The sequence below is a fragment of the Falco biarmicus genome, chromosome 1, assembly GCF_023638135.1.
Source record: "Falco biarmicus isolate bFalBia1 chromosome 1, bFalBia1.pri, whole genome shotgun sequence".
NCBI classification, from domain to species: Eukaryota; Metazoa; Chordata; class Aves; order Falconiformes; family Falconidae; genus Falco; species Falco biarmicus.
This window is the reverse complement of record NC_079288.1, coordinates 30,760,546-30,779,063: the sequence shown is the minus strand read 5'-3', so window position 1 is coordinate 30,779,063 and position 18,518 is coordinate 30,760,546. Positions and strand designations below refer to the sequence as shown.

Genomic DNA, 18,518 nt, shown 5'->3' with positions numbered 1-18,518 from the left:
TTATCCTTTCAGACCTTACAGTTACCTCAGAAACTTACCTCCTCCTTTCGGACCTTACCGTTACCTCAGAAACGTGTTTCTCCTTTCCCTCCCGCCACACGCAGCCGCCCCCCCAGTGAGCCCGTGGCCGCAGCACGCTGCTCTCCCCGCCCGGTGCGGGGCTGCTGCCGCCCGCCGGGCCGCGCTGCGGGGCGGGGCGTTGCCGGCCGCCCGGCGCCGCGGAGGCGCCGCCCCCCGGAAGCAGCTGGCCGCGCTGCCGGCGGCGGGCTGGGGCGCTCCGCCATGGCCGCCGGGCCGCGGGCTGCCGCCGGACGCCGCACCGCGCCGGCCCGCTGAGCGCCCCCGCTCCCCGCCGCCCGCCATGGGCGCGCTGTTCCGCGGCGAGCCCATGTGCCTGGCGCAGCTCTTCCTCCAGAGCGGCTCGGCCTACGAGTGCCTCAGCGAGGTGGGCGAGCGTGGCCTGGCCGAGTTCCGAGACGTGAGTAGCGGCGGCGGGCCCGGGCCCAGCCGGGCGTCCTGGGAGCCGGGGGCAGGAAGGGGAACTCGGCGGGGGGCGGCAAGGGGAAGGCCGAGGCGGGCCGAGCGGTTGCCGCGGGAAGGTGGAGGTTCCATTGCCGAGGTGCGATCTGAAAGCCTCCAAACCCTTCTCTGTCGCCGCAGGTGCGAGGCTGACTGCGGCGGGGGAGTCGGAGAGGCTCTAGGGAGGGCTGCCTGGGGGTCACTCCGTCCTGCCTTCCGCACAGAAGTAGCTTAAACTTGGGGTGTTTTGCGGTTGAATCCCATGGGAAAGCCATTACCCACCTGAAGGCACCTTGACTTCAATCTGAGTGCACGCGTGCACCCCACTGACACGCGATAGTAACACCTTAGTAGTTGCTCTGTAGGTTGATTCCTTCAACATTACAGTCTGCTGGTTTGTAAAGCGTGTGTTCCTGAAGGAGCAGTGCACCTTGGAGCAAACTACGTGCCTGACTAACGTCAAATAGGGTTGGGTAACAATTAACCTTGTTTCTGCATTGTCTCATCGTAATTGTATGAGCTTTGCTTGCTGAGACGTTGGCATTTCTTCCAGGTATTCTTCAGAAATGTAGGTTGTACAATCTTTGTAAGGAAAGCTGGGAGGACTTAAATTAAATTAACAGCTGGTTAGTAAATATGGCAGGCAGGAGGAGACCAGTCTGTAGGAATCATTACATGGGTGTTATGTTTAATATTTTGATGCCATTCCAGGCATCTCCTGCACCTTTTATTCCAGAAACAGCATATTTAGTGGTTCTGATTTAAAAGCTAAGTAATCAGAGACATTGCACGTGTCATAATATGGGGATATAAAAAAAAAAGGCTTTTTCAGAACTCAATATTTCAAATATATTCTGTAGAAAACCATTGCAAAAAAATCACTGGCAGAAAGGTTGTTTGTTAATTTGAAGTTGTTAGGCAGTACTTTAAAACCATAGAAATAAGGTTAGGAATGGTTTCTCCGGTAGACCTAGTTATTTTGTTATTTCAGTAAAACTAGCAAAAGGCATTGTTCATTCTGCTTTTGTAAAAGCAGCCTTGCTATTTGAACTCTTTTAAATCTTTTTAGGTTTTCATACCTTCTTAGCTGAAAAGCACTTTGTAGAAAGAGATCACGCAGAACCACATGCAAAATTGTCTCGTGAGAAGTCACAGAAATAGATGTGGTTTTTTAGGGGTGGTTGCTCAGTGCAATATTTAATAATAATTTTGTCCTTCTCTTTCAGCTTAACCCAAATGTGAGTGTATTTCAAAGAAAATTTGTGAATGAAGTGAAGAAGTGTGAAGAAATGGAAAGAATACTTGGTGAGCTTTATTTTCATGTCTGCTCTTTCTCATCTGCGGCATTATTAAAGTTTATATTTTTAGAGCGGAACTACAGTGAAAGTTTCAGCTATAGGTTTTTGTAATCTTCTCAGTCTTGTATGATCTCAGTGCTGTAGAACTTTAGAAAATTTTGGTATGTATGAAGCGACAGATATACATACACTCATATGTAGAGTCTTTATGTAGATTTTTGGAGCTGGAGATGACTGTAGTACTGAATTGGATTGGAACATACAAATATATTCCTTAGTTTGTCTTGATATGCTGCATCAGTTTTGAGTGTATTGGAGTCATTTAGGTTGGAAGGGACCTCTTGATATCACCTAGGTAACCTCCAGCTCAAGAAGAGGCAGCTAGGCCAGGTTGTCCAGGACTGTGTCTGGTGGAATTTTGAATATGGAGACTCCACAGCCTCTCTGGGAAACCTGTTCCAGTGTTTTACCACTGATCTCTGTTTCTTGGGTTTTTGAGCTGTAAAATTTACTTACACTGCAACACGTACGTGCTAAATACAGGTTGGGTTTTTTTTAAGCTCAGAGGTGAAGAAGAATTGCTGATAAATAGTTGAGACCATTTCAGTATTGACTGCTTAGAGCTCTGCTGAGAAGCTCTACTCTGGATATTTCCTTGGTTATAAGATAAGGCTGTTTTTCATGTTGTGTAGCTCAGTACTGTTGAACTTCCAAGCACCCTCAAAAATACCTGAAGTTAATTGTATTCACATGGTAGTTAATGAATAGAGAAGGGTATGTAGAACATTACAGCCAAGATGCAGATTTATTCAGCATATCCTGAGGAAAAGTTACCATTGAAAGATTCTTTTTATTGGAATCTCTCATCGGAGTCACGTGCTGGTCATGCCAAACCATCCCAGTAGCTATTTCAGCAATCTCCTTGCCCAGCATGAGTTGCATTTGTTGTCAAGGTTGCTTAAGCCACCTTGTTTGAATGCTTTTTATTCCAAACATGGGTCAATGAACAGAACATCAGTTTCTGGCAGATGGCATGATCAGCAGAAAGTGATATCTTGCAGCAACAAAGAGATATTATGAAATGTTAAAAGCTTCTTAAAAAGTACTTGTGGTTGGAAAATTTCAGTCAGAGGACTATGAAGATGATTTGCTTCTGCAAACTTCCAAGTCAAAAATGTTCTCTGTGTTTTATTCCTAGCACTCCATAAGCTCCTCTTTCTTTGAAGACTGTAGTGTTTGTGTTGCTGCTGAAAAAAATGAATAAAATGGGCCTGATGCTGCAGTGTGATCAGCACCATCAGTAGCAGCTGAAGGTCAACTGTGCAGCATTCCAGGAAGTGTAAGGCAATACGGTTTCCTTTCTGATTCTCTGTTTTTCTTCTCACTCTAGGGTATTTAGTACAAGAAATTAAAAAGGCGGATATTCCACTTCCTGAAGGAGACGTTGCTCCTCCTGCCCCATTGCTGAAGCACATTTTAGAAATCCAGGTAACTTTTCCATGCAACAGATGCCAAAAGTGTAGAATTGAATCTTGGAATTTTATTTCAAACTTGATTACCTGCTATCTTAGGACTTAAGTTATAGGGGCGTGGCAGAAGCATTTGCTTTCCTTTTTGTCAAATTTATTTTCTTTCTCCCAGTGTTACTTCAAAGACTGCCAGTGAGGATTTGATACTAACACAAAATTCCTGTGAAAGGGTCAAAGCTAACTCATGGGGTTTGCATTCATCTGTTTTATTTTGATGGGCTGGCATATTACACTGTTGAATTACACTGAACAATTACATTGTTCAGGCAAATTATCATCTGTACCTGTAGTCCTTCAGCTTCATTTATTGCTTTGGGACTTATCTAAGACTCTTTTTGTGCATCCAAAATTTCTGGGGTGTGGGGAAGTTTTATGTGCCCAAGGTTCTGCAAGTTGCAGTGTTGGTTGTGTAGCAAAACGTGGTGCTGTTTTCTCTGAATCCTTTTTCTGATATTGCGTTAGAAGTAGAAGCTTGTAAAATCCAGATGTAATTTTGAATGACATTCTGTTTTGCTGTAATTCTATTGAAATAATAGGTAGCTGTCTTCCACCCTGTACTATCTGATGTTCTAATTCCAAGTCTGCGTTACTTAGCTCAGGCACAAATTAGGGGCAGAACAACAGGCTTAACAGATGCCAGTGGAGAATCAAGTGTACTCAATACAAAGTAATTTTCTCCAGACTGAGGAATAGAACTTATGGACCTTAAGTTAATTAAGAAATTGGGAAGCTCCCATCATTGTGGCAAATTAACATGTGCTTAAAATTCATTCTCCCCCAGTTTCCAAAACAGTGTAACTGATTCGATGTCATTTTTTTCTCTGTGTCTCAGGAACAGTTGCAGAAGCTGGAGACAGAATTGAGGGAAGTAACTAAGAACAAAGAAAAGTTGAGGAAAAACCTGCTTGAACTGACAGAATACACATGCATGTTAGAGGTCACACAAAGATTTGTCAGGAGAACAGCTGAGGTACTGCTTATGTTGTTTGGCAAGGAGTATGTGTCATGTGGTGGTTTTTGTTCCCTACTGTTAGTAGTTCTAGAGAAGTGCATGTCTCTGTGTCGGGCTGTACGGCACTGTATGCTGTTCGTTATTAGCGCTCAGTACCTAGAGAACCTGGCTGGCCAGCTCTGGTACTAGGCTGCGTTCATAAACATAGCAAAATGCAGCCCTGAGTTTAGAGGAGCTTTGATTTCTTTATTGAATGATTTGAATGTTACTGCTGTTGTCAGTTGAAAGTGAAGGCATATTTGTATTTTGATGCATAAATTGTGCTAAGAAACATACCATGTAACTTTTGCAATGCTGACTATAATTGCTAAGAACAGTACACTTGAGATCCTGAGATCTCTCTGTTGTCTGATTTGAACGCAGAAAGGGTTTTATATTTTTATTGAAATAATTTACTTAATTAGGTTTTCTTCAGGATAATAAATGAATGGCAGTAGGGGTTTTTTTCTGAAATCTGTGAGTGATCTTTCTTTTATTCTCTAGTATGAATCCCATTTACACGCAAATTATGAAGAATTTCCGTCTGTGGAAAACGAGCCATTAATGGATTACAACTGCATGCACAGACTGGGTGCCAAGCTGGGGTAGGTATGGCTCAGTCCATGCCTGGCAGGCTGTCAGTGTTTGCTGTTTCAAAACTACTTGATGAACTGTTTTCTTAAATAGTGGGCTGTTTTCTTAAAAGTTGGAATGTAGTGATTTCAGATGAGACAGGCAGTTCTAGGCAGGGTAGAAGTTTGACCCAAAAGTACCTGTGTAACAAAATTGGATTATTCGGAGAGGGAAGTAGGACACTACCAAAAAAAAGGTCACAAAACTTCCATCAAACCAAGCATGTGTATTAAGGAGAATATCTAAGTGCTCGAAATCAGTACTTCTACTGTTCAAACTGTTTTTCTAGGATAAACACACAGTGTTTTAATCACCTGGCAGTGTGAGTTGTAGCATTAATAACAGTATTGCCTACTTGCCTTTAGAATGATGAGTGGATACTGCTCTCTACCACACCGTTATAAGAGGGTATCTTACCAAGAAAAGGTTAAGAACCTTAATATCACAGAAAGAAACAATTTCAAATATAATTCTGGTTGTGTGCTCAGGCCTACAGTCTGTTTTCTGAATAGAAATTGAATCTAATTTATATACTAGTTAATACCTACTTAGGGGAAACAGAAAATTTACCTTCTTTCCTTCTCTAGAGATGGCAGTTGTTAAATTATCGTGACTGTGTGATCCTGAGTGATGATGTACTCTGACTTTTTTTGTGGATTTTAGCTTATTTTTCAAATTGTTTTTTTTTTTTTCCCTATAGATTCATATCTGGGTTAGTTCACATAGCAAAAGTTGAAGCATTTGAAAAAATGCTGTGGAGAGTCTGTAAAGGCTATACTATTCTTACATACGCAGAATTGGATGAGTGTCTGGAAGATCCAGATACTGTGAGTAAAGATTGCAACTATCAGTTTATTTATTTTGTTTGTACTTTTCATAGGACTTGGAAAAATTGCTACTCAGGTCTGCCTGCTATGAATGCAAATGATTTCCCAGTGCACTTGGAGGGAAAATTCTTCTAAAGTATTAGAACTTGTAAGACTGTAAAATTCGAGGGTCTTGATACCACCATAACTATAGGAGTGGCAATTAATTTATCATGATTCAACTTGATGAGTGCATAATTTTATTGTGGAATAATAGTGACTTTATGATTGGCTACCATGATCAAAATACATGGCATAAATGGCTCCTTGGATATTTATTAACTAGGTCTGTACAGTACATTACCTTTTAATATTAATTTTATTTGTTCATTCAGTAAATAAGGAAAAAAAAAGTCTGGAGTACAGTTAATCTTCTATGAAGCTTTTTCTCTGAACTTACAAAATTAACTTTCTGCAAATCAGCAATTATGGCTGCCTAATCTGTCACTTTAAAATTTTGCTTTGACCCTAATTTGTAACATTTTAATGTCTTCAGACTTTTTTCATTACTGATAATTCTGAGATGGTAAAATTTAATCTCTTATTTTCCCTGAAAATATTTTCTGTTTTTCTCTTCAAAAAAAAAAAAAGTTATTGGCATACTTGAATTTTATTTTTTGATCTTCACTAAGATGGTGAAAGGTTAATGCTACTAACACAGCATTTTCTAATTATTCAGATCTGTTATTTTGCTCTGTAATTGTATCGCAGTGGAGTTGTTGGTTAAAAACAAACTTCATCAACTTTTTTTTTGTTTTTTAGGGTGAAACCACAAAATGGTTTGTTTTTTTAGTGTCCTATTGGGGTGAACAAATCGGCCAGAAAGTTAAGAAGATTTGTGACTGGTAAGAAGTAAAAGTAATACATATGATTTCTTTATATCTGGGTTGTTTTGTTCTTAGTTTTCCCACAGCTTCCCTTCCTTGTAGGTATTGATATTTAGGTAAGATTGTTGAAGTTAAATTTGTTCCTCCCACCACCACTAGCATCTAGCTTTATAATTATGCAATACACAAATGTATGTGTGTATTGCAGTCCTTATTAAGTACAGGCAAAATACCGACGCACTCAGTTGAATCTGTCCCGTGGTTATTCAGTGGTGTGTTGTGGGTTGACGAGGGCATGGGGTTGGGTGGTTTGTTTTGTTTCAGTTTGATTATTTAACACAAACTTCTGTTTTTCTGTAGCTATCACTGTCATGTGTATCCCTATCCAGATAACATGGAGGAGCGCAAGGCAGTTGTTGAAGGACTAAATATTCGTATTCAGGATCTTCATACTGTGAGTAAATAACAGTATTTCTTTTGCTGCAGTTATTGTGCTACAGGAAATCATTTGATGAATCACTGCGTTAAGTACCTGAATAGGTTTCTAAAACACATACAGCTTTGGGTCTGAGCATGACTGTATGTCATGTCCCTGATGTCTTGTTGCATGTATTTATTAAACTTCTGGGCACTTGGCGTTGCCTTCTGTTACAAGCGGTAGTTAGCTGCCCTCCTACAAATGTGATCTGGCATTGGACAAATACTAGGTGCTCTGACTGTGGTTACCATAACCACTGTGACATTTCCAATGAAATCTTTTTGCTTTTTTCTTGGACAAAGGTGTTGCATAAAACTGAGGATTACTTACGCCAAGTCTTGTGTAAAGCATCTGAATCCATCTATACCTGGGTTATCCAAGTGAAGAAGATGAAAGCCATTTATCATGTACTCAACCTGTGCAGCTTTGATGTCACAAATAAATGTTTAATTGCTGAGGTTTGGTGTCCAGTGGCTGATCTGCAAAATCTGCGCCACGCGTTGGAGGAAGGTTCAGTAAGTCAGCTGAATGCTCACTGATGTTAAAACTTTTGTCCTGAACTAACTATACAGATAAGGAAAGAAAATGATTATTTAAAACAGGCTAAAAGTAGGCACAGGCAGGTGTGGGTGTCTATGAACTCCTATCAAACAATTTCTTTGTAAGCAGAACCTTTATTTAGTGTTGTGTGTGGGTTTGTTCTTTGTTTTGGCTTTTGTTTTGTTTGGCTTTTTTCTTGAATAACTTCCGTGTTGGACCCAGTCTGACCATGCTATTTGCAGTCAAGTAGAAGGTGCTAACTTGAATGCAGTGCCATCTTTTATGAAGGAGAATTTTTAATAACAAATCTTCGCTTTATAGTATTGACTAATGAGTGTATTCTGGTATTTCATACAAAGTAAGGATTAGAACACTGTATGTAATCAGTGTGTTTAGAAGAACAGATTAATGTAATTATTTTTTTAAGAAGGCACAAAGGGATAAATGTTAAAATTGTGGCTTAACTTAGGAATGTTTCAGGATCAGTGAAACTGCTGATAGAAGAAATGTTTTCAATTTGATTAGATTAAGCATCAACTGAGTTCTTACATAAATGTATCTTTTTTTCTGTCTAATTAGAGAAAGAGTGGGGCTACAATTTCTTCATTCATGAATACCATCCCAACAACAAAACCTCCTCCAACTTTGATACGTACCAATAAATTCACCTCAGGGTTCCAAAACATTGTTGATGCTTATGGAGTTGGAAGCTATGGGGAAGTTAATCCAGGTTGGTCCTAGTGAAATCTGAACTGTGAGGTGTGCTATCATTACTGCTTGCCTTGTTAGAAGTTTAATTCCCTTGCTGAACTGGACACTGGTAAAAGCAAAATGGTGGCAACCATGTTGCTTATTAGTGGCCATTTTAAAATTGAAGTAGCTCATCAAAAGTACAAGTGATGCTCCAAGCAGTAAAATAGGATTTGATTTTGCTGAATGAGTTATTTTAGCATTAAAGATGCTGATAATAGCTGTATAATGTTTTACTTTGGGTAAGAGAGGATGTTTAGGGGAAAAAAGAAAACTTTGGTAATGGCTATTGATCTTACTGAAGCCTGGAGCTCATCACTTAAAAAAAATCCAGCCTTGTTGTATAGCCCAGTTAGTTTAATGTCTGTATGTATTTTTGTAGCTATGTTATGTCATGCTGTACAGGAGAATGTACATTATAATACAGAGCCAGAATAGCCATGGAGGAAGAACTGTTTTGTCTGTTTTTTATTTCCTGGGCTCATATTATTATTCTCAGAATCGTCAGCTAACGCTCAACTGCAGATTTGTCATTACTAAGGGATACACAATAAGCAGGCTTTAAACCGAGTTAGATTTATAGTGTGGGGGAAAGGTCCATTAGTAGGGGCTGAAATGTTTTTCAAACTTCTCAAACAATTTTCAGCTTTAAAGTAGTTGAATTGCTTAGGCATAGTTCAGATGGCAGCATCATCTGTTGTGCTGTGTGCCTGAAATTTGTGATGTTGCCTTTTCAGCTCTGTATACCATCATCACTTTTCCTTTCTTGTTTGCGGTTATGTTTGGAGACTTTGGGCATGGTCTACTAATGTTCATATTCTCACTTCTGACAATACTGTATGAAAACCACCCTAGATTGCAAAGATCACAAGATGAGGTAAAAGGAATTACAAATAATTCACTTCCCATATAGCAAGATTATTTCAATTGAATAATTACTGTGTTTCTGGAAAGTACTATTTATTGCACATGTATTAGGCTGGGGTTTTTTTCCTTTGTTTCAGGATTTTCTGTTTAAATTTGCTGTAATCCTTGAGATTAATGTGATATCTTAACAAACTATTCACTTTTTTGAAAGAGCAGAACTATTCAAGTTGGAATGAAAGTGACAAAAATTAGTTGATATTGTTGGGCTTGTCTTTTCTTCTTCTGGGGTTACTTAGTAATGCGTGTGTTTTACAGAATGTGGTTACAGTGACTGAAGTGAGGAGAAAATTATTTTTCCAATTCCATTTTCTTGTTTCTGAAAAGGAGTTGTAGTTTGAAATTTGTTAAACTTAATTTTAACTGATTTTTTAATCGTATGGAGTTGGAATGCCGGAACACCTGCATCTCTCCTTAGAATTATATTTAACTAAGAATGGCTGCAAATGCCTAACTTCTTGAAAACTAGTCCTGGGAAGGAAAAGTGGCTTAGAAACACTATTCATTAATGTAGTGATGCCAGTGAGAAGAGTCTTAGTTTGTAATGGGAGTTTGCATGGGGGTTTCAGATCTGTGCATTCAATTTAAACACAGCTGTTTTTCAGAATATACTTCTCATTCCTAGCTCTGTTTCCTCATGCATATAAACCTTTGCATATAAATCACTTTTGCATATTGACATGCTTAAATCAAAATTGTGTGTTACATTTTGATTGGCCTCAGGCTTCTTCCTATTCCTTAATGACTGTTCACAAGAGTTTTTAGAAGTCTTTGTATGGCCAAAACTGTGTGTCTCTTAGAGATGTCTACATAACGATTGTTCACGTAGCAGATGATGATCTCTATTTTATCTTTTTTCCAATATTTACAGATAATGAAAATGTTATTTGAAGGCCGATACGTTATTTTATTAATGGGTCTGTTTTCTATATACACTGGGTTGATCTATAATGACTGTTTTTCGAAGTCATTAAATATATTTGGTTCTGGATGGAATGTTTCGGCAATGTTTGAACAGCAGGTTTGGCGGTGAGTAGCATGCCTATTTGCTATACCATTAAAACAAATACGTACTTCCTGCAACAGTTTAACCCTTTTGCTCACCCATCTTAACTCCTTTTATTGAGAGCAGTAAATAAATGCAGTGAAATCTAGCAAAATCTAGTTGTTAAGGTATCAAGTGCTAGTGCACTATAAGGGCTGATACATCTACACTTAGAATAAAAAAGGCAGTAATAGTTATTTAAAACCAGAAATTCATATTGGTCATTATCGTAAATTGGGAAATCCACAGAGAACACAATTTATTCCAAAACCACTGTTAGAATTTTATTATATTTAATTCAGTAAATCTATCAGGTTAATCTCATATTTGTCAGTGCTGCTTTGCTGGATTTACATGTCCTCAGTCACCTGGATCATTTTCTAGAATATCATTTGGTGTAGATGACAGTCAGTTTTCTCCTGGAACCAATTCTGTTGCAATATCCTAATGCTATACGCTGGCTAATAACTCTTGGTGATTAAGAAGTGCAGCTGGCATAGTATCTTTTTATTGGTAGTAAGGACTTGCACCGAATTTTATGGGGTGATATTTCTAGGGTTTATTCAGTCTCTAAACCTTCTTAGGTGTGTTTTGTGTATCGCTAAAGAACAAAAAGGTTCTTATGAATGGCTGGAGACTTCAGTTGTACTGTAAAATCCTAACAAAAGGCACTGGGACTTTGTCTTGTGTATTCTTTTTATTCATAAAAGGCACTACCTCCTGTGTTATGATTTGTCTTTATGCTAATTGTTTTAGTTTGTCTCCAATTATTATATTTTCCAGGAGAGGTTTCTGAATATATATATATATCAGATTTTGAGAGGAATAGTAAACAAAGGGCTCATTTTTGTGGAGAAATTTGTCCTAGGTCATGCTTCTGGAATGAATAGCCAGGCAACATTAGTATCTACTGTGAAGAAATCAACAATTAATGAAATAATCAATTACCTAGTAATCATCAGTCTTGGCACAGCTTTTCTTGGTAGTAAAAAGAAAAAAAAAAAAAGAAAAAAGTAGGTTATGTGAATTGTCAAACATACTTTTTCACCAAGTAGGATAACCTTATTTCTTTGAGGTGTCGTGGCCCTTTGGTATTTAAATGTTCACAGCTTGCATCTCATTTTTGAGCCACTGCCTGTTTTTGAGGCAAATAGTAGAGTCAAACCCACTGACTTTGGTTAAAATGTGAATGGGTGGTGAATGCTGTGTTAATTTAAGTTGGAGTGGAAACTTATCCAAATGTAAAAGGGAAAAAAAAATCTATGAGTTATTCTTTGGGTGTTTGTTAGTGAATTTTATATAAAAACAAATTATGAGCTTTCTAAATGAGACATCCCATTCTAGGGGCATGAGGAATAAAATCCAGAAACTTTCATTTCAAAGACAGTTAGTGCAAATGAAGCCCAGATTGTGAATTTCTTGAGTTTGGGGTTTTTTTTCCTATTTTTTTTATTAGCCAGGCCTTTGTGCTTAGAAATCCTTTTATTCTTTTGAAGTCTGACAGTGGGTGAGCTAGTCATATAAAGGGAAGCAGGCAGTGCCCTGTAGAACTGAAAGTATAATTTGTAACTATATTTAAACAATGTCAGATGTGATTGTGTATTTGTTTCTTTGCAGTCTTGAGGATCTGAAGTCTAATCAGTTTTTAACATTGGATCCAAATGTTTCTGGTGTATACAATGGAGCTTATCCCTTTGGAATTGATCCGGTTAGTTCTATTCTTTTAAGTTATCCATTGGCAATGATCAGTCATTTTAAAATTAGATTTTGGTATGTGTATTAGGAATATAGATCTTACTATGGAAAAAACATTTCTGCTTGCATCCTCCACTCAAAAAAGTTTTTCCCTTAGTGAGTAAAGAAAGATTTAACTTTTTTCACAGAACTCAAATTTCAGTTGTTATCCCCATTTGAGGTAGAATTCTGGTCTCCAGTAGAGAAAGGATACTGTTGTATTCCTTCTATTACACTGTTCTTTACTGTTGGCTTTGTTTTCTTCTCTTCAGATATGGAATTTGGCAAACAATCGTCTCAGTTTTTTAAATTCTTTCAAAATGAAAATGTCTGTGATTTTTGGAGTGACTCACATGACGTTTGGAGTTGTATTGGGGGTATTTAACCACTTGTAAGTACAAGAAGTTAAGATAGTATTAACATTGTAGTTTTTGTCAGATCTTGAATTATAACAATCTGGTAAGAGAAACTGGAACAGTTTTTTAAAAACAGAGTAATAGTAATTGTGAAAACTGTTCTTAAAAAGCAGTGACAGAGAAGTCTTTCTGAAATGTGTTATGCCAAAAAATCTGATTAAATCAAGATTTTATTTCACTTGTTGCTAGATAGAGATATGTGCTTCTTACGGTTTTGATTTCCACTGAAATACGTGACTAAAATGTCACTGAATATGAAGATATCAGTTCTGGATTGTAATTTCAGTCCTGCTGTTTACAAGTGCTGGATACTGTTCTGTTTTATTGAAATCACGTTTGGGTCATGTGTTTACCTTGATCTTTCTTTGTAAGGCTTATTTTTAATTTTTTTCCCATATTTATCTTTTAGGCATTTCAAGAAGAAGTATAATATTTATTTGGTTTTTCTTCCTGAACTTTTATTCATGATGTGCATCTTTGGCTACCTTGTGTTTATGATCTTCTTTAAATGGTTAGCGTATTCTGCGGAGGACTCTACATCTGCTCCTAGTATTCTGATTCAGTTTATTAACATGTTCCTGTTTCCTGGTGGTGAAACAGAGGTCTTCTACACTGGGCAGGTACGTAGTGTACTTAACAAGCTTCTGAACATCCTGTGTTCCCTGTACAGGTAACACTTTACCAGTCACAAAAGGCTGATGGATGATTGGTTCCCCTAGGAAGGGGAATGTATCAGATTAAGAGGAAATTGAATAAACGTTATGACTAAATAACCTATTTACTCTTTAATTGGTTGTAAGATTTTATGCCATGACTTGTGAAAATACCTGTTTCTAGAACAAAATCTCCCCAGTTAAAATTAAGGCTAGAGAACAGTGTCTCATGCTTGTAATGCTGATACTTTTCTATGTGCTGTAAATAACCTTGCTAATACCAGTATAACGATACACTGATGTGAGGAATATCAGTAATGCCTTAATCTAGAACCCAGTCCTGAAGATGATGGATGTCTGTAACCTAATGTAAGGGCCTGATTAAGTAAAATATGTGCATGTTTAGTTTGGAGTACATACCCACTGAAATTAGCAGCGTCTTTCTTAGGCTCAAAAAGGCCTTTAGAGGAAAATGAGAAGTCTTTTCCTACTCTTGATTTTGTGATCTAATTTAATTTTTTCTTTCTCCCTCAAACAGGTTGCTCTGCAGAGGTTTCTACTTAGTATAGCTTTTCTTTCTGTTCCTGTAATGCTTTTTGGTAAACCACTTTATTTATATTGGTTGCGCAGTGGAGGCCGAGGCATTAGAATGTACAGAGTAAGTGTTGAGAGAAACTTGTGTATTTCTTCAGTATAGAAGAATTCAGCTGGTGTTGTGTTGCATATAGAGTAATGTCCTTACTAGAGATTTCTACTCAACTTGGAAAGTTTTGGACTGTAACACATAATAGTACTTTGTTTCTCTAGCTCTCTTTTTGCTTTTGTCTCTGACTATATTAAATAAATGTAAAAAATGACACTGGCAGTCCACTTGAAGACATGGTACGTTTCTGTTTTGTAGAGTGGCTACAAGCTAATTCGAAAAGAAAGTGAAGAAGAACTTTCTCTGCTGAGATGTCATGATGTAGAAGAAGGAAGCAGTCATTTAGACAGTGGGCACAGAGAGGGGGATGGAGAGGAGGTAATGATGTTTTTGCTTAATTTCTAGTTTGTATGTCATTAAAAGCAAATTAGAAGTGGAAAAATCAAGATGATAATCTCTACACTGAGTCCCTGGAAGTTTTCAAGAAAATCAGCTGAGCCTTTACAAAGACCTTGATGCTTGAATGCAATTTACCTATTTTTTCAATTGTTGCTATTTTAATCATTATTTCTTGTTACATTCTGATTGCTACAGTAAACCACAATCTATCTGTAGTGGAGAACAGGAGGAGTGCGTTATTTGCACATAGAGACCTTGCATCTAAGGCTATAGGTTTTCCAAAATTGAAGAGTGGGATAAAAATTCTGGGCTTTGTATGGTTTTATGGATTCTTAGAATTAAGTCACGAGGATGACTGCCCAGCTTCCTGTTAATTAATCTTGGCTTTTCGTCCAGACAAAAGTCTCTTTATGTCTGCAAATTACATCTTGTGATGAAGATTATTGCTAATGGGGGTTGGGAGACATGGGCAGTGTTCCTAGTCCCCAGCTATTGCTGCTCCTTAGGGCAAATTTTTACAGGTCTTGACTGATTCCATTGATTTGATGTGAATTGAAAGATAAAAAATTGCTTCAGTTTCCCACTGTGCAGACTATGTACAGTACTTGCTTCACTGGGGTAGTAAGCTCTTGCTTGTTATGTATAGAATATACAAGAATTGCTTGCTTAAGTAAAATGTGTCATAGTTCCAAACAAAGTAAGTGTTGAAATTTGTAGTAATATTAGTCTTGGAAACTTTGTTAGCAACAAGTACATGCATTTACAGAGTTTACACTATTCATGTAGTTATCTTTCTATCACTAGCATTGCTTAGTCCTGCTCTTAAGGATGCAAAAATTTACATTGTAAATTTAGGATCACGGTAGAATAGGAATTAGAACCATGGCTGGCTCTGCTGCTTAGCATTTTCAAGTATTGGATCATATTCCTTGTGAAAAACATAGATTGCATTCATTTTGATTTATCAACAAAGTAGTTGGGGAAACTAACTGGAAAACTATAGCACCTGATTTTTTTTTTAATGTTGTCTCTGTAATAATGTTGTCTTAAACATAGCAAATCTTTTTTTATTTGCAGTGTATTACCCTTTAAATGGATTTTTTCTTCCATGTACATTAAGATTTGCAGATTAATGTTTTTGTTCTCTCATGCTGTACTGTGTTGTTTAGATGGATACAAATGTATTTTTATATTTCAGCTTAATTTTGCAGATGTTTTTATGAATCAAGCAATTCATACCATTGAATACTGTCTAGGATGTATTTCTAATACAGCCTCCTATCTGAGACTATGGGCATTAAGTCTTGCTCATGCACGTAAGTGTGTTGAGTTTATTTGGTTGATATTTGTTGTTGTTGGTTTTTTTTTTTTCATCTGTCTTGATTTTTAATGCTGGTTAGATGAAGGCTGGCCTATTGAAGTGATACTATTATGAAGTTATCTTTTTCTTAATTAAAAAAAATTCCCTGTTTAAACTAATCATGATCAGTGAAAAGCCCCCAAACTACAATTGGGACTTACTGTTTGGAATCTAGTAATTTTCTTCATTGTTTGCTCTGTTTTGTGAAGAGGCCAATGATGGGAGCGCAGCGTTACCTCCCATAACAGTGTATCAGCACTCACAGCACCATTTCCTGGTTTCTATTGATTGACCAGTCTGGAAGGTGTTTAGGCACTTAGGAAAGTTTTAGTGTCATGGTTGAAAATGTTGCCATCAGTAGATCTGATTTTGAAACAGATTATTTTGGGGAAGGGAGGGATGGACAGCTGACTGGGGCAGGGGATTGCTGATAGTTCCCATGTTCAGCAGATGCTGTGAATACTGTTTGAACTAGAATAAAAGTCAGTAGCTCACTGGGTGAATGTATGCAATATCAATATTAATTATGGAAACATTTCTTTAATAGAGTTATCAGAAGTTCTATGGCAGATGGTGATGAGAGTGGGTCTTCGTGTGGATGCAACGTATGGTGTTTTATTGCTAGTCCCTGTTCTAGCCTTTTTTGCTGTGCTAACAGTTTTTATTCTTTTGGTCATGGAGGGGCTTTCTGCTTTTCTCCATGCTATACGACTTCACTGGTAAGTTCACTTTTTTCTTTATATCACTTTAGTGTATACTGCCTTATTTAATAGGAATTTTTGTGTCAAAATACTAGGTGCCTTATTAAAAAGAAAAGTATAAAATTAAAGAGCCTCATGCTAATGTAGTTGATTTATTTAATTATATGAAATAAATGGCTTGTTAGTTGAATGCAATTGTTCCTCTGGAATATTTTCAGTAAATTCAATATTATATTTGATGCATATTAACCTCAACCATATTCAGAGTTGATTTTGGTGCAAGCTGTATTTGGTTTATAGTATTGCAGCTTTTCGTACTGTAGAATATTATAATGTGGATAAGTATTTCTAATTTCACGCTGGTTATACCACTGAATGGCTTCAGTCTCTTTTATTTGGTTCAACAGAACATTTCTATTAGTGGACAAAACTTTTGCTTAAGTGGGGCTGCCAACCCTTAAGTATTTTAATCCTTTCTTAGTCTTAATGTCACGAGCTCTGCATATTCAAGTGGATTCGGAGAGTATTTTGAAACCTGATGATATTTACAGTATAAGAGAAGGCAAACATGCTATATAAACACTTATAGCTCTGCCTTGTGTTTATATTGTCCTCATGATATTGTATATTTGCAAAACAATTAACTGCAACTAACTCGAAACAAATTAGTAAGAAGTCAGAAATAAGCCATTATGGCACAGTATCACTGTGTTTGGGTCTCCTGAGAAACGTGAAACTTGCCTAGGACTGTGTTAGGAAGGTTAAATAGCAGCACAGAAAGTGTAAGTGACAGGATTAGGATGGGTTTTGTTCAGCCTTTTACGATGCACAGTTTATCCCTTGGCAACTGGTCATTGCAGATTAATATACAGATTCTGTTTGGGGTTTTTTTGTATCGTTTCAGGGTGGAATTTCAGAACAAATTCTACTCCGGTGGAGGATACAAGTTTACGCCTTTCTCTTTTAAGCACATTTCTTTACATTTTAATAAAGAAGATACAGCGTAGTTTGGTTGCTGTCAGCAGAAATGTTTGGACTTGTCTGCAAATAATTATGTGATTGGATCTTGCCTTTGAATGGTTTCATGTAGGACAAAGTGTTTTTCACTGATTGCCTTATAATGCAGCCAAATAATTCTGTAATATATACCTCCCATAGAAATACATAGCAGATCTGGAACATCTTGTAAAGTATATAGATATAAAATGTACATTTTTCTTGATAAACTAATGTTGTAAATTAGTTTTGTTCTTTAAAAAAAAATGTTACTGCTTGTCCTAAAACAAGTGTAGGCATATTTTTTTGCTGTTGTTGGGGCTGTTTATTTTCTTGAATGGTTACTTTTAAGTTATACGAAAGACTTTTTGTCATATTAAACATTCATTACTAATCACATACTTAAGCAAGCTGCCATCTCATGCACTTTGGGAACAATTCAGCAATGCAACAGAAGCAATATATGTTTTCAGTATCCAAGAAGGATTATGAAATGTAAATTTACACACAGCGATGCAATGTGCTCATTTTTTGGCCATATGTAAAACTGCACTGAAGATGTTAACTGTTTATTCCAAGTTCTGCTCAGAGTTATGATGTCAGTCTTTCAGAAGCCATGGGTGGTATTTAATGTGGAAGAAGTCAGGATTAGAAGTGGAGACTGGAGATATTAGCTCTCTTCTTTCCCTGTAGCCAGCAGCTTTCAGACTCATGCTCTTCTGCACAAAGCGAGGTGCGTGCAGCCTCTTCCGGTGACCTTGGTGGGTAAAAGCCTTGGGAAAAAACTCTTACGCAGCCTGGGTCAGGACACAAATAAAAGAATCAAACTGCCTACTAGAAATTTTTATCCCGGGTTCTGTTTTTACAGTGTGGTCCCATGCAGCTTCCACATGCAGGTGTAACTTCTGCAGGGGGAATAAAGCATTGGCCTTGGTCCCTGTTGGCTGTAGGGCTGCCTGTGCAGCGGTACTGACCTGATGTTGTGGAACCAAAGTTCATACTGAACAGGTGGAAAGGAGTCACTTCGTGTTATTTTTTGTACTGCTCTGAAAATGGGGATATTACCATTATGTTTTAACATCTGTGCTGTAAGCACAGCATCACTTAAATTTTGCACGTGTTTCTTGCCAATTCCGAATAAAACCTGGTTTGTGCTGTTCCGAGTGGGCCCCGACGTTTGTTCCCGGTACCGCTGGAGCGGGACAGCCCGGCCTGT

General features: G+C 37.7%; 1 protein-coding gene across 1 annotated transcript; it reads left to right on the top strand.

The window, feature by feature from the left end:
- The first annotated feature begins 240 nt into the window (after positions 1 to 240).
- On the top strand, positions 241 to 18,462 carry ATP6V0A2 (ATPase H+ transporting V0 subunit a2). Its single transcript, XM_056357759.1, has 20 exons — positions 241 to 478; positions 1,746 to 1,824; positions 3,208 to 3,305; positions 4,179 to 4,316; positions 4,842 to 4,942; positions 5,671 to 5,797; positions 6,599 to 6,681; positions 7,024 to 7,117; positions 7,444 to 7,656; positions 8,261 to 8,411; positions 9,169 to 9,308; positions 10,227 to 10,384; positions 12,018 to 12,108; positions 12,407 to 12,525; positions 12,960 to 13,170; positions 13,742 to 13,861; positions 14,105 to 14,224; positions 15,444 to 15,561; positions 16,153 to 16,324; positions 17,211 to 18,462. Exons 1-20 carry the CDS (start codon positions 362 to 364, stop codon positions 17,311 to 17,313), a joined length of 2,553 nt encoding a protein of 850 aa, XP_056213734.1. The 5' UTR covers positions 241 to 361; the 3' UTR covers positions 17,314 to 18,462.
- Positions 18,463 to 18,518: the final 56 nt, after the last annotated feature.

Bases quoted from the DNA above. Each gene is read 5' to 3' on its own strand.
- ATP6V0A2 (XM_056357759.1), top strand. From the start codon at position 362: ATGGGCGCGCTGTTCCGCGGCGAGCCCATGTGCCTGGCGCAGCTCTTC. The intron at 479-1,745 runs GTGAGTAGCGGC...CTTCTCTTTCAG, and splicing joins GCCTGGCCGAGTTCCGAGAC to CTTAACCCAAATGTGAGTGT. The intron at 1,825-3,207 runs GTGAGCTTTATT...TTCTCACTCTAG, and splicing joins AGAAATGGAAAGAATACTTG to GGTATTTAGTACAAGAAATT.